A 13,015-nucleotide genomic window follows, 5' to 3' on the forward strand; every position below is an offset into this window, starting at 1 on the left:
CTGACAGTTTAGTTTAATTTTCAGTTATTTGACTAAAGATTTAAGATAACTCTTTCTGGAAAAAAAACATTAATTAAATATTTATATATAAGCAACGAGGATATTTCCATTGCACATTAACACAATTATTACAAATGTTTTCTTTAGTGCCAATAATTGCAATTCTTCAATCCCCATGTAACCAAGAGCATTGTTCTCTCTCTGAAAGCCAACAACAGATCGGTCAATAGAGTGACCTATCTTACGATTTTGGTGTGGAACTTGTTTTTGTAGTGTTGCCTTTGAAAGATCAGTTTGCAAATTAAGAATAATTATATCTATTTATAGATGGGTAAAAGGATAAAATTTAATTCTGATAGACTGGCATGCCCCAAATATGTCCAGGCTGAACAGTTGTCAATGTTTTTCTATTGCAAGCATGTCTGCTTTGAAATGTAATATGTGTGTGTGTGTAAATAATTCTACCTGGCTACAACATGCTACGACCTTCACACATTTCATATGCTGTTAACTTCCAAATTCAGTCTGCCATGCCATCATCAAAATATGTTGAATCAATGTTATAGAACACATGTATTATATTATTTTCTAACTGTAAGTGATAATGAGATTATAAGTCTAAAACCTCCTCTAAAAGCATCTTCACAATGTGAATTAAATAAATCAGTGTTTTATACCAACACTGAGAAGTCCAAAGTTGTTGTCAAGCATCAACTGCAGCACTTTCAGTTTCCATCTCAGAACACCTGCACAGGAGGTGCAGCTCGCACCTCGTTATGAACCAGCCACTAATGAGGGATGGACACACACTGTCAGGAGGCTACAGAGCTATTTGCTAGACACGGATAGAGTGACAGGACTGACTTGAACCTGGAAATATTCTACACTGATTTATGAAAACAAATACATAACCAAGACCAGAGTGTGTCTTAGTGGCCAAGTTAACTGTAGAATTATGGGGGTTTAAAAATTTGTGTACAACTTAATAGATTTACGTTTTTAAGGCTTTGTGAAGCAAAACAAACCCCAAGCAAAGTAAAAGCAAAGTAAGAGATACCAGTAATGACAACAAGGAAACTATTTGTTAGTGTACTATCTGTGATGTGTACCGGACAGGATCCCACGTATTAGCACAGAAAATTATGTTCCACAAGAGATGAGCGAAACAGCTGAGCTGCTTCTTAGAGACCTGTCTAGATGTGAAATATTGATTGATCTTCAAAGGTAGCAGATTATTTTTTTGTGTCACCCAATTTGTCTGTTCTCTATTGCTTACTGGAAGAATGAATAAATGCGATTGCACTACCTTGAGGGAAAGCTGCAGCTTTTCCCTTAGTTCATCACTGAGTGGCTCATACTGGAATAGCTGACGGATTTGCAGTTTATTAGGACATTTTTGCATGGGTACTGGCAAGCACGTCTGCTCTTTGGATCCAATGCAGAGACCCCTCCAGATATGTGTTCGGGCTGAGGGACCTGTGATCTTCCTCTGAACAGAGACAAGAACAAGTAAAAAGAGCAAGAGGCTACTTACATCACTGCCTACATGCAGATATCAGCAATGTGTGCCTCAGCTGAAAAGCACATGCTCTCCTTATAGCATCATAGATCTAGACAATAAAGCCAATAAAGTTCCTGGGCACAATTTATCTATCGTAAAACCTCTTCATCTGGCAAGATGAACTCCCCTTACAATTGCTAAGCCCCCAAGGGGACTACACTTTCCCTGACACAGCCTACCCCTCACTTTGTCTCCTCAGTAAACTGAACTTAACGATGTCACATTGTTTTAGAGCTCCATTTCCCCACTGTGACTAACACCTACTGCTTAAGCAGGAAAAGGTAATTTTGAAACAATTATACCTCAAGAGGAGAAAATGTGTCCTGGGTCCTTGACTGAAGATTTGGAGGAACAATACTCTCTGGTTCTTTCTTCATTACCCAGGGGGAGGCTTCAGCCAAAGGGCGGAGGACAGTAATACTTAAAACACCTGGTTCAAAGATATATTTTACTAAGAATCAGTTCAAATAAAAACAGTTATGGCCAAGTGTCTCAGACCTCCAGAAAAATACACTTACCTAAGCATAAAAAAATCATATTATCAAGTGGTAAAACTCCTCGTGAAAAAGTGATACCTCATGGCTACAGATAATATGGGAGCCTGGCAGTGATTACAGAAGAGCTGGACAAGTTCAGATTACTCAGACCGTGTTTAACAACATGCTGCCTCCGCCACTTGCTTCGATTCTTGGGTAACAGCTCAGTGGCACAGTGTGGGGAGTATCCCAGGCAGGAAGAGCAGACCACTGACCCATGTTCACTGAATACAAATTTCAGTAGTAGTACATCATATTCAGAACATGCCTAATTCTTCACTGTGTTTTATACTTTGCTGTAATCTGATCACTGGATGGATTCCATTAGAGAGTATTTCTTTTTATTGTTCTGATTAATGTTAATGTTCCTCAAAAATTTTTTTCCAATCCAACTGAAAAATCTACTTGATCTACTACTATCTACCCCATAGGTGGCCTTCAGAACGGGTAACCCCACTGAGGTACTTTGTCACAACGACCCAGAAGTGTGAAGCCTTTTACTACAGTCAGTATTGTGACAAATTGAGTATGAAGGCTGGAAATGTGTGCTACTCTTACAAACGACTGCTGGTTGTGAGCAAGTTTTCTTGACTGGGATTTTCACTAGGCATGTATCTTCTCCATCCTCCTGATCTTCCACCTTCCATATCTTTCTGGTTCCCTCAGTGCTCTTGCTCTTTTCCTTCTCCCATGCAAAAAGTATTTCATTCAGTTTCTGCAACAGGGGACCGGTCATTCTTGTGCATACAAGTGAAGTAGCATTTAAAAATGGACAAAACTGGTATGAGTAGTAGGTGAAAAATGCTTATGATATAAATCTTTGAGAAGAATGTCTTAGTATTTTATGGCTTGAAGCAAACTATGCTTATCATCCCCCCATACCCAGGGGAACCATATATTCCTGTCTTTTTAAAGATACATTTGTTTTCTTAGGATCTACCTGTTATGCCACAGTGTGTTTTACAGACACACAGTGTCTTCAACTAACTTTACAATAATAACCAATCATTTCAGGATGTAACTTTTTGCATTGCTACTATGAGGTGGTTGGTGCCATGTTCTATGGCCACTGGCATCGCCTATTTCAGTCATGTTTTTCCATCTTCTTAATAACATTTATTTATCCTTTCCAATAGCCAGACTAAGGGTCAACATCACAGTATCATGTCTTCATTGCTAAGAAGAGTTGTATCATTAATGAAGACTGTGATGCATTCACTGTTTTTTGATGGTAAATACACAGAGTATCTATGCATTTGGTATCGCTTTTGTTTGTGTGTCTGAGAGTGGGTTGTTTGTTCATTTATCTCTTCACAGGGTTATTCACAAGCTCCTTCTTCCCCACGCTTCACTGCCAGAAGTGTGGGCACTTGCCTACATGGAGAAAAGCATTTTCAGATTTCCTGTCCAGATAAGTGTTTTGAAGCTTCTGACTCTGCCTTTGCAATTACTTCTATTATTAGTTTGTCAGAAAAGAAAAGTTTCCTACCTGGACATTCTTGCACAGGATCCTGCAAGACGGCAGCAGTGGGATCACTATGGGCATTGGCCAGATACTTGTGTACATCGCTGCTCCGCAGGAGCTCGGTTCCAGAACCATCTGCATAGATGATGAAGAACCTACAACAGCCAGCCATATGCATCAGACTATATCAGAAAAATGGAAATCCAACATGACAACATCATCAAATGTACAAAGATAGAGTACTGAACAAAGGAAGCACAAATCTACAAACCCTGCACAAATACAACGCAGTGAAGAGTCGACCCATGAACCCAACGCAGCTTACCTGGGGGCGTGCGCATTGTAAGTGACAGGTTTGTTCACATCTCCGAGCGCTGCTGCTGAACTTCTGTCCTCCTTGTCATCACAGCCAGCACCAGGAACACACACATTTGTGCTGCCATCAGCCATGACCTTTAGTAGAAATTATATAGAATAACTTGAGTTACATGATACTTTTAAAACAGTAACTTGCTGCTGAACTTTAATATAACCCAGCTCAGTGAAAGAGACAGAATAAACACATTTCATATTGAGCAATCTGAAATTCACAGGAAAGAAAAAAGAATAAAACTGAAAAGACAGTGAAAAAAGCAGACCAACCCTTTTTAGAAAGACATATGCCATGTCATAAATAATAGTATCACGTGTTGATGTTCAATAAATGCTCAAGCACTGTTAGTTGTCAAACCGGGCCATCAATGCTTGCATTCCGTATTCAACATATATATCTGCAGGCATCAACAGACAACTTTACACAAAAATACTCGTTTGCTGGTCAAGCCAGGTAACTGTATACTCAGACCGCCACTGACATACCTCTGTGAGGTATATATGTATCTATGTGTATACACTGACACACATACAGAGACATAGTTACACACAAATATATACATTACTAATATGTTTGTTAATAATCACATAGTACATACATATATACTCCTATATAGGCATATATAAAAATATAAATGTGTATATACATACGTACAGGTGTGTGTGTATAAATAGGTATATAGGTAAATGAATAAAATATATACACCTATATATACATGCATCTAGATATAGATTCAGACTATATATGCATATCTATCTAAAAATATATATATATGCATATATTTAAAGAGGGGGCTCTTCTCAGGAATTCATTAACTTAAAAAATATAGTCTCACATAATCTTATGATAATACCAAGTGAATTTCTACAGTATTTCCTTCTTGAAAATACTATGTGATTATTAACTAACATGCCATTAACATAAACAAACAAGGTACGTCGCAACGAATAACCACTTAACAGGGAATAAGGTGGCCTTTGGAAGGCAGAGTTTAAACCAGAGTGACTCAGAGGGCAGACCACGAACTGAATCCGATGCAGCCAGCCCATGCCCTTTTGGCTGTACTCTCAGACACAACTAGGACAGAGGAAGAACCAATTCTGTTACACCTGCACCTGGTGGCCATCCCTACCAACCATACAGGAGGTGAGAACTGGACTGGAAGACCTGGATCACAGCTGACTGGAACAGCGGGCAGGACCCAAAAGCTGGCTGCTGCCTATTGCATCTGTACGCAATGAGCAGCTTAGATCCATGAGTTGCTACCAGTACTGTATCCACATGGTCACCTGCTCCATCATACAAGCACTTACCCAATGAAAATGGGGTCTTGAGAGTAAAACAGTAGGAGGATGTAAACAAAAGATACTCCATCAACAGCAAAACCAATGGAACACATTTTCCCTACGGTTATTCTTCATATCTGCATCCTCTCATTCTGCATTCATCTCATCCTCCTCACTACAACCCACACCCCCTGTGAACCCACAATACCTTCAACTGCCCCACGGCCTCCTCAGCCTCCTTCCTTTGTTCCCTAGGAATCAGCTGAGAAAAAGTGGGATGTGCCGATGCCAGGCAACTTCTGTGCTGCTTTGAATCGCACTGATTTTCTAGGATCTTGGTATCTTTGAAATTTCTATCCCTCTGGTTGATTAGTAAAAAATTTGATTGGGAGAGATGCACATAGAGCATAGATTTATATAAGCACCGTTTCTTCAGCCAAATTAAAAACTGTATTATAATGCCTATGTCCAGGGGAACCTCAGTGCTGTTTTGCAGGAATCTGGGAAAATGGCAAAGATTACAGTTGCAACAAGAGAAAGGATACTCTAAGGTTGCCACGTTTTTAGAATATTTAATTAGAACCTTAATTAGAAAACAGCGTGCAGGTCACAAACACTTAGATGATGTTTCTGGAACTCAAAATGAAGTACTAACCTAGCTCAAAAGTATCTCTTAGGTGTGAAAGGATCACAGCGCACAGAGTATGATTTGTAAGACTGAATCATTGCTTTGACAACATTTGCCTTACCAGGCAGATTCAAGTGTTTCTGTGTACCTTCTGAAAAGCAAATATCCTCTCTCGTTTTTAGTCCTCATTTGCAGACCTGATTTTTCACTATAGTAAAAATCAGGCTAATTAAGGTAACTTTGCAGGTGAGGTAAACTGTAGACTATGTGTTTTATTTCAGTCTCTCTAAAAAAGGGGAAATAACAAAAAAGGGGAATCCAGCCACATACACAAGAACATTTCAGAGACCTGATTCAGGAGCTATTCCCTTCTGGCTAGCTAGACTACTGTAAGTATAACAAGGATACAAGCTGACTTGGAGAGATGTTTGTAAGATAAAATTACTTAAAATGCAGAAACCTGTTTCCTTCCATGTATTTTACCTTGAAAATATTTCCTTCAGGATCCATCACCTCACAAATAGTGCTGGAAGTGTGTTTCATAATATATCTCCCTGCTTGATTCTCTTCTTTCTTGCTGATGAAATTGTAAACTTCATGGGTATAAACTGCTGAGCAATCTTCATCAATGAAAAGAGAGCCTGCCTTGATGGGTAAAACCTGTGACAGTAAAAAAGGAAGAGGTTCAGTCCTGAAAGGTGAAATCTTCAGTGTAGAGGTACCATGAAGATGAAGAAAAGATGTGAGTTAAGAGGAGAGCTTTCAGACCTTTAATCATCCAGTTTTGAGGGACTGAAGGGAAAGAAAGAAGGAAGATGAGGTCCAGGATGTAGGCTGACATTAGTCTCTGTAATACTTGCTTTAACTTCAGGAAATTTAAGATTGTGATTTAGATATACTATACAGTTGTGAGTAAATACCGAAATATTGGCAGAGTATAAAAGACATGGAATCATAGAATTTGTGAAAGCTATAGAGGAGGAAGTTAAAGCAGTCATGGTGAGAGCTGCTGCTGGCAGGGAAGTTGGAACAGAAAGATAAATTTCATTGTCACAAACTAAAAACAGTTCCCACCTGATACGTTCCCTGTGGCTTTGCTATAATAGATGTCCCATCTCCAAAGATGGTACAACAGGTACCATCCTCACAATCTGTTATGACAGTAGCAAACTCAGGATTCTCTACTTGCATGCACTTCACCTTCTTTGTGGTGGCTTCTGAATGTTCATCTAAGAATCAATACAGAACAAGAGAGGAGCACATGAACCATGGAAATGTCTTAGCATTCAATTTGCTTTTTCTCTCATAGAGTTGGATCTCTGTCTCCTCAGTAAAAGACCCTCACAAACTTCACATCATCCTTTTTCACATAATTCTATTTATGTAAACAATATGTTATGTAAACCTTTGGATTTCTGGACTGTGCACTCAGTACTGGAAAATCCAGCAGCAAAAAAATGTCTGTAACCATTTGGCTATCCAGGAGAGTACACTGTGATTTATCAAGTACAGTACTAACCATAATGATCTGGATCACTGGATCTGATCAGTTGGATCACTGAAATTCTTTATGTCTATAATAATAGCTCTAAGGTGTGAAGATATTCCTATTCAGCAGTCCAATCTCGGAAAACAAATCAAACTTGTATGTTAATCTGGCTATTGCCCTCCCACTGAATAGACAAATCAGTTCAAGGTCATTGTTTTGATTTTTACAATCCCACAGGGAGATGTTCCTGAACGTTTACTGTTAACTGAATATCTTCTCCTATGCAACCAGCATTTCCTACTGTGTTTGAACACAACAGTCCAGACACTCCCAAAGTAAATGTACACTTCATACTAATTACAAAAGACAGGACTTGTCCACAAAATGAACAAGGGAAAAGAATAACAAAAAAAGAATAACACTGCCAGCCAGGAGAAACACAGATGACCCATAGCCTCACTTATTTCAGGCAAACATAAGTTTCACTCCTCTAGATGTGGCATTTTCCACGCCCATATTCAATCCAATTTTCAGTATCTCCAAGGCTGGTGAGCCCATGGCTTCTCTGGGGAATACACCTCTTCAGTTAGGACTCAAACCAGCTGGCTTGCTAGCATTAGGGTAGGTGGAGAGAAGGCAACGAACACGCTAAACTCTGGCACTGTGGTCTCATGGTGAAGATGGGCCATGGAAGTACATACATAGAAAGAAGGAAATTTGCTGGTTTGTGACAATATAGTTTCCACACTGAAGAGCGCTGAAAAAAAGACCAAGCAGACAAACTAAGCCTAGACTGCACTAGTGCATTTGTTATCCAGGCTACTGGTATGACCTTCCTTTAGTATATATTTTGATGATCATCTGCTTCACAAGACGTAGCAGAGATCACAGTGCTCCCCTTTTGATTTTACCGATTTCCTCACTATCCTTGGGTACAAAAAGTTCTTCACGGCTTTTATAGAAAGTTGTGATCCTAGTGCCGTCAGCATGATCTACTACTCTGCTACCATCCAGCTTCTCAACAATTATCACTTCATCATCTCGTACAGTCATAACCTGAAAGAATGAAGGGATACTCATTTATATTAGCACTTTTAACGGCAACAACAGTCATACAAGACATTATGTACTGAAACTTGGGAGAAGCTAGACTACTGCAACTTTAACTACTTCAGAGACTGAGGAATCACATTTTCTTCAAAATCTAAAGCTTTTTTATTAGTAGCAGTGCAACAGCACAACCTGTAGAACAGGTGTTCAAAGAACAAATCCTACAACTTCTATGAAGGCAGCCCTGTCTCAGCTTAGTAGACAGTGCTGTAACAACACAAAAGCTGTAATACCGTTCCGTCAGCTGGGTCAGTTGCCTGATAGATTAAGACTGGCTTCAGATCCATTCTCTTTGCTCCCTCCGTGCCCACTCGAATGCCTGATGGAGTTGTCGTTATCCAGGTTCCTGCCTGGTCCTCCTTAGGTTGCTCAGAATTAACCAGACCCTGAACAGTATTTTCAAACAACTCATCCTTGGTTGGGTGTGATATACTGTTTCTGCCACTGCCTTTTCCTGCAGAAACAAAAAATTCTGTATCAGACTTGGTATTCTCTAAGGCAAAAGACAAAAACAGTAAAGTGTAGAGTTTCTGTGAGTATTGGTTTTGAAAGAATTGAAAAAAGAACTATTTATCAGGCTGAAAGGAAATCACAAGTCCTGTTACTTGAAGGTGTGCCCTTGAGCTAACCTTACTTATGTATTTGTTAATGACACAGAAAAAGTAAACAGTATGCTAATGACACTTGATTATGACATGACTTCGGAAGGAACTATCAACGCAGAAGAAAATTTGAATGGGTTAAAAAAAGCATCCAAAACTGTCCCATGAGCTTGAAGATTAAAGTAATAGGAATTTGACAGAGCTTATTAGAATGAAATTTAATGTGAAACGGAATAAAAATAATTTCTACTTCAGGCAGATTTGTAACAGTAGAAGAAAAATAAAAGTCCTGGAGTTATCATCTGTATGGAATGACTACAAGTTACCAGTGTGAAAATACAGTAACAAAAACGGCAAACACAATCCTGTGGTGCATCAGAAGAAAAGGAGGGAGATTCCATTGTGAAAGGGAGTTGGAGAGATCTTATTAAGAACATGACAGAGAACTCTGATTTCCCATCTTCAAGAAAGGAACTTAAACTAAGTGTATGTGAAAGACAACAGCATGGTCCAGTGAGGAGTCTAAAAGGCTTACAAGCACATACAACCTGGCAAGAAAAAACAAAAGCCCCAAAAGATATTTGTCAAGAATAAGCAGTGGAGAGAAAAGGTGGTGGGGGGAAGTGATCATCCATAAAGGATAAGGAATAAAGGATATACGCTGACCACTGATAATGAGACTGAAAATCAGAAGACAGTTTGCCAGAGATGTTCTCAGACATCCTTCCTGTTATCCTAAGTCATATCCTAAGAACAAGGACTGGATTTGATGACTCAGAAAGTCTCTTTTTGAGAGACCTTTCTCTTTGGCAGCAATTTTTATTTACATACTTTCAATAAATTATCTTACTATTATGACAGGTGATAATTATTCTGTGCACTAAGAAGCACTGACAGTGATCTCAGACTACACTCTGAGGTATGAAGTAAACTTTTATTTGGTTCTTTCTCATTCAAAGTAAGGTAGGAATGGTTATATTGGCACAGACCACAAGTCCATACAACCCATTGATAATGACTAATAGTAGGTGCCTTGGAAAACATACAATGAGAAAGAAAATACAGCAAGTCCTCTACAAGAGAAGGATTTCTCAATACCAAGACTAAAACTTGTGTAACACATAAGTAAGGATTTGACACTACTGTAGTTACAAGGATTTATTTTAAAAGACTTCGTGTTGAATCACTCTGCTACTGAATTAGGCAACCTTTTACTTATTAGAGTCCTAGCATGTTAGAAGAAAAAGGATTTGGAGAAGTGATTTGTTATGAAGGTAACAAATTAGCAGTGCACAGCAGCTGAGTACAGATAAAGTTGGATTTTCTCACTGGCAGAATTTTCAGACTAAACAAGTATGGCCTTTATTAAGCATCATCAGCCCTGCTAACTTTAAAACACTTGAAATATTACCTTTCTTAGTGCTGGTTTCAGGCAGAGGCTCTGATTCTGGTAATGGCTGCATGTTCTCTGGAATTGAAGGTGGTGGTAGGACAGGGCCAGAATCAGGACTCCTACTCACTGTGCCATCAGCAAACAGAACCTACAGAAATCGAGGACATACTAGAGGTTTAAAGCACTTCAAAGACCAACAGAAAATCTCAAAAGAATGTGTCACAAATGCAATAGTCACTAGGACATTGTGGGTAACGGGAGAGGAAAATAGTAAAAACTCTCAGAATGAATACAAGAAATAAAGAGGCCGTCTCAAAAAGAATAAGTAAAATAGCCTGTTCCAGCTGGGAGGGACCTCGGCGGCCACCCAGCCCCACGGCCTGGCCACTGCAGGGCTGACCACACGCTGCAGGTGGTGGTAAGGGCTCTGACCAAAGGCCTCACCCCCCGCCAGGCTCGGGGCAGCCACCACCTCTCTCGGAAGCCTGTCCCAGCGCCTGGCCACCTCTGGGTGACGAAAGGCTTCCTCGTGTCCAGTCTCAGCTCTGAACCGCTCCCGCGTGTCCCGTCGCTGGACCCCAGGGAGAAGAGCTCAGCACCTCCCTCTCCACCTCCCCTCCCCAGGGAGCTGCAGAGCGCCATGGGGTCGCCCCTCAGCCCCCTTCGCTCCAAACCAGACAGGCCCCAAGTCCCCAGCCGCTCCTCACAGGACACGAGCCCTGCGGCCCTTTCACCAGCTTTGGTCCCTCCTCTGGGCACCTTCGAGGACCTTCCCGTCCTTCTGAAACGGCGGGGCCCAGACCTGCCCCCGGCGCTCAGGGCGAGGCCGCGCCGAGGCTGGGCACAGCGGGGTGACCGGCTCCCTTGCCCGGCCGGTGATGCTGCGTGTGATGCACCCCCGGGTGCGGGTTGCCCGTGGCTGCCAGGGCACACTGCTGACCGATCCTGAGCCTGCTGCCCACCAGCACCCCGGAGCCCCTGCTGCAGGGCTGCTCTGCAGCCACTCCCCTCCCAGTTCACACTTGTGCCCGGTGCTGCTCCATCCCAAGTGCAGAATCCGCCACTGGGACTTGCTGGATTTCATCCCTTTAATGACTGCCCAAAGGGCTGCTAATTGCTGCAGTTCATGTATATCATTAATGGGGACTCTATTTAGTAACAAACAGGCATTATAGAAGTAAAGATTACTCTTTGACTATTTAAGTGGTCAAAGACATCATTGATATCTGCAAAGATGGTATCTAGTCTATAGCACCTAAAAGGTACCAGAATTCTAGGCAGCCTAAGTATGTGTAAACAAAAAAGGTACTTAGGAATACAGTCTTTTTGATGAAAATTTAGGGTACCTGAAGGTGCCTGCAGGACTGAAGAACAGTTCATCTTTTCTAGATCACATATGATTCTTTAGATGACTAAAAAAAATGTATGGATACTTTCCTGTTGCTAAAAATACCCAAAGCCCAACTAATCCACACTTCAGATGGTTAAGTCAATAATTTAGTTCTTAAAACCATATTCAGCTGTTTCCTAATCCCAGTTGCCTAAAACCTTCACATGACTAAGATTTTCATCATTAAAGCTATGTGCCCTAAGTTCTGATTCCAAACAAAGCCAAGAGCATTTTAGTCTTCACATGGCTGCATCACTCAGTGGGTACTTAACTCCTTCATCTACAAACCGGACACTTCTCTATCTCAGCTGACAAGCACAAGTGGAAGGATAATCATACCTGCAGGTTGCTTTCAAAAAAAATCTACTAAACGTACCTGGGTAGACCCATCCATCAGGTACTTTATGATGGTTCCTTGACTGGTGATGACTCTTGACACCTCTTGTTCTGTTTGCCTTGACACAGATGTATACAGACGACAGTTCTTTACCTTTTGGGGATAACTCTGCCTAACCAGAATTTCCAGAGCAGACTGTTTGGCCTGTTCTCTTTTGGTGTCTTTTTGCTTTATTTCACCTTCTGTAACCCCATGTTCCTTCTCTCCACTTTCCATAACCGTTTCCTTCTTTGCTTCATTTGCTTTGGCCTTCTCTTCTTTGGCTTCACCTGCTTTGTCTTCATTTCTCTTTACCACCACTTTCTCAGCTTCAGCTGTGGTGGCTTCACCTTTCAAATGTGAAAACAAATTCTGAATTACTTAATACAGCGTAGCACACACATTCAAACAGTGCTAAACACACCCAGCACCATGGTGGCTGCAGAATGCATGCAACTCTAGGCGAGTAAGACTGACCCTCCTTGGCTTCCTCTGTAACCCACTGAATAAGGGACAGGCTCTGTTTCTCTGGGAACAACTCAAAGCAGACATCCACTCAGAAACTCTGCATCCTCCTGTGGAGGTGTCTGTCTTTCCAAATGAAAATAAGGGAAATTTGAAGATGGATATATTACGGATACCGAACTTTTGGAAGACTGACATTAGGTGAGAGGAATTTCCTAACCACCCATAAAGGTTTAAAAAGTTACTGAGTTTCACCAAGTTTGAGTTTGTAGAGAAAGTGAAGTTAGATATTTTGTCTACTTGAACAAATGCAGTTTTTTAAATATGGCAGTGTGTTGAGT

General features: G+C 40.8%; 1 protein-coding gene across 1 annotated transcript in view; it reads right to left on the minus strand.

The window, feature by feature from the left end:
* Positions 1-13,015, minus strand: part of SPAG17 (sperm associated antigen 17) — a 109,832-nt gene that overhangs the window by 23,271 nt on the left and 73,546 nt on the right. Inside the window, exons 26-35 of the mRNA XM_055807155.1 lie at positions 12,210-12,559; positions 10,462-10,591; positions 8,682-8,902; positions 8,250-8,394; positions 6,924-7,078; positions 6,333-6,509; positions 3,888-4,015; positions 3,587-3,717; positions 1,864-1,991; positions 1,307-1,489 (exon numbers count right to left, since the gene is read on the minus strand). Coding sequence (XP_055663130.1) covers positions 1,307-1,489; positions 1,864-1,991; positions 3,587-3,717; positions 3,888-4,015; positions 6,333-6,509; positions 6,924-7,078; positions 8,250-8,394; positions 8,682-8,902; positions 10,462-10,591; positions 12,210-12,559 — 1,748 coding nt within the window. The remainder of the gene's footprint in view (positions 1-1,306; positions 1,490-1,863; positions 1,992-3,586; positions 3,718-3,887; positions 4,016-6,332; positions 6,510-6,923; positions 7,079-8,249; positions 8,395-8,681; positions 8,903-10,461; positions 10,592-12,209; positions 12,560-13,015) is intronic.

This window comes from Falco peregrinus, chromosome 6, assembly GCF_023634155.1.
Source record: "Falco peregrinus isolate bFalPer1 chromosome 6, bFalPer1.pri, whole genome shotgun sequence".
Classification (NCBI taxonomy): Eukaryota; Metazoa; Chordata; class Aves; order Falconiformes; family Falconidae; genus Falco; species Falco peregrinus.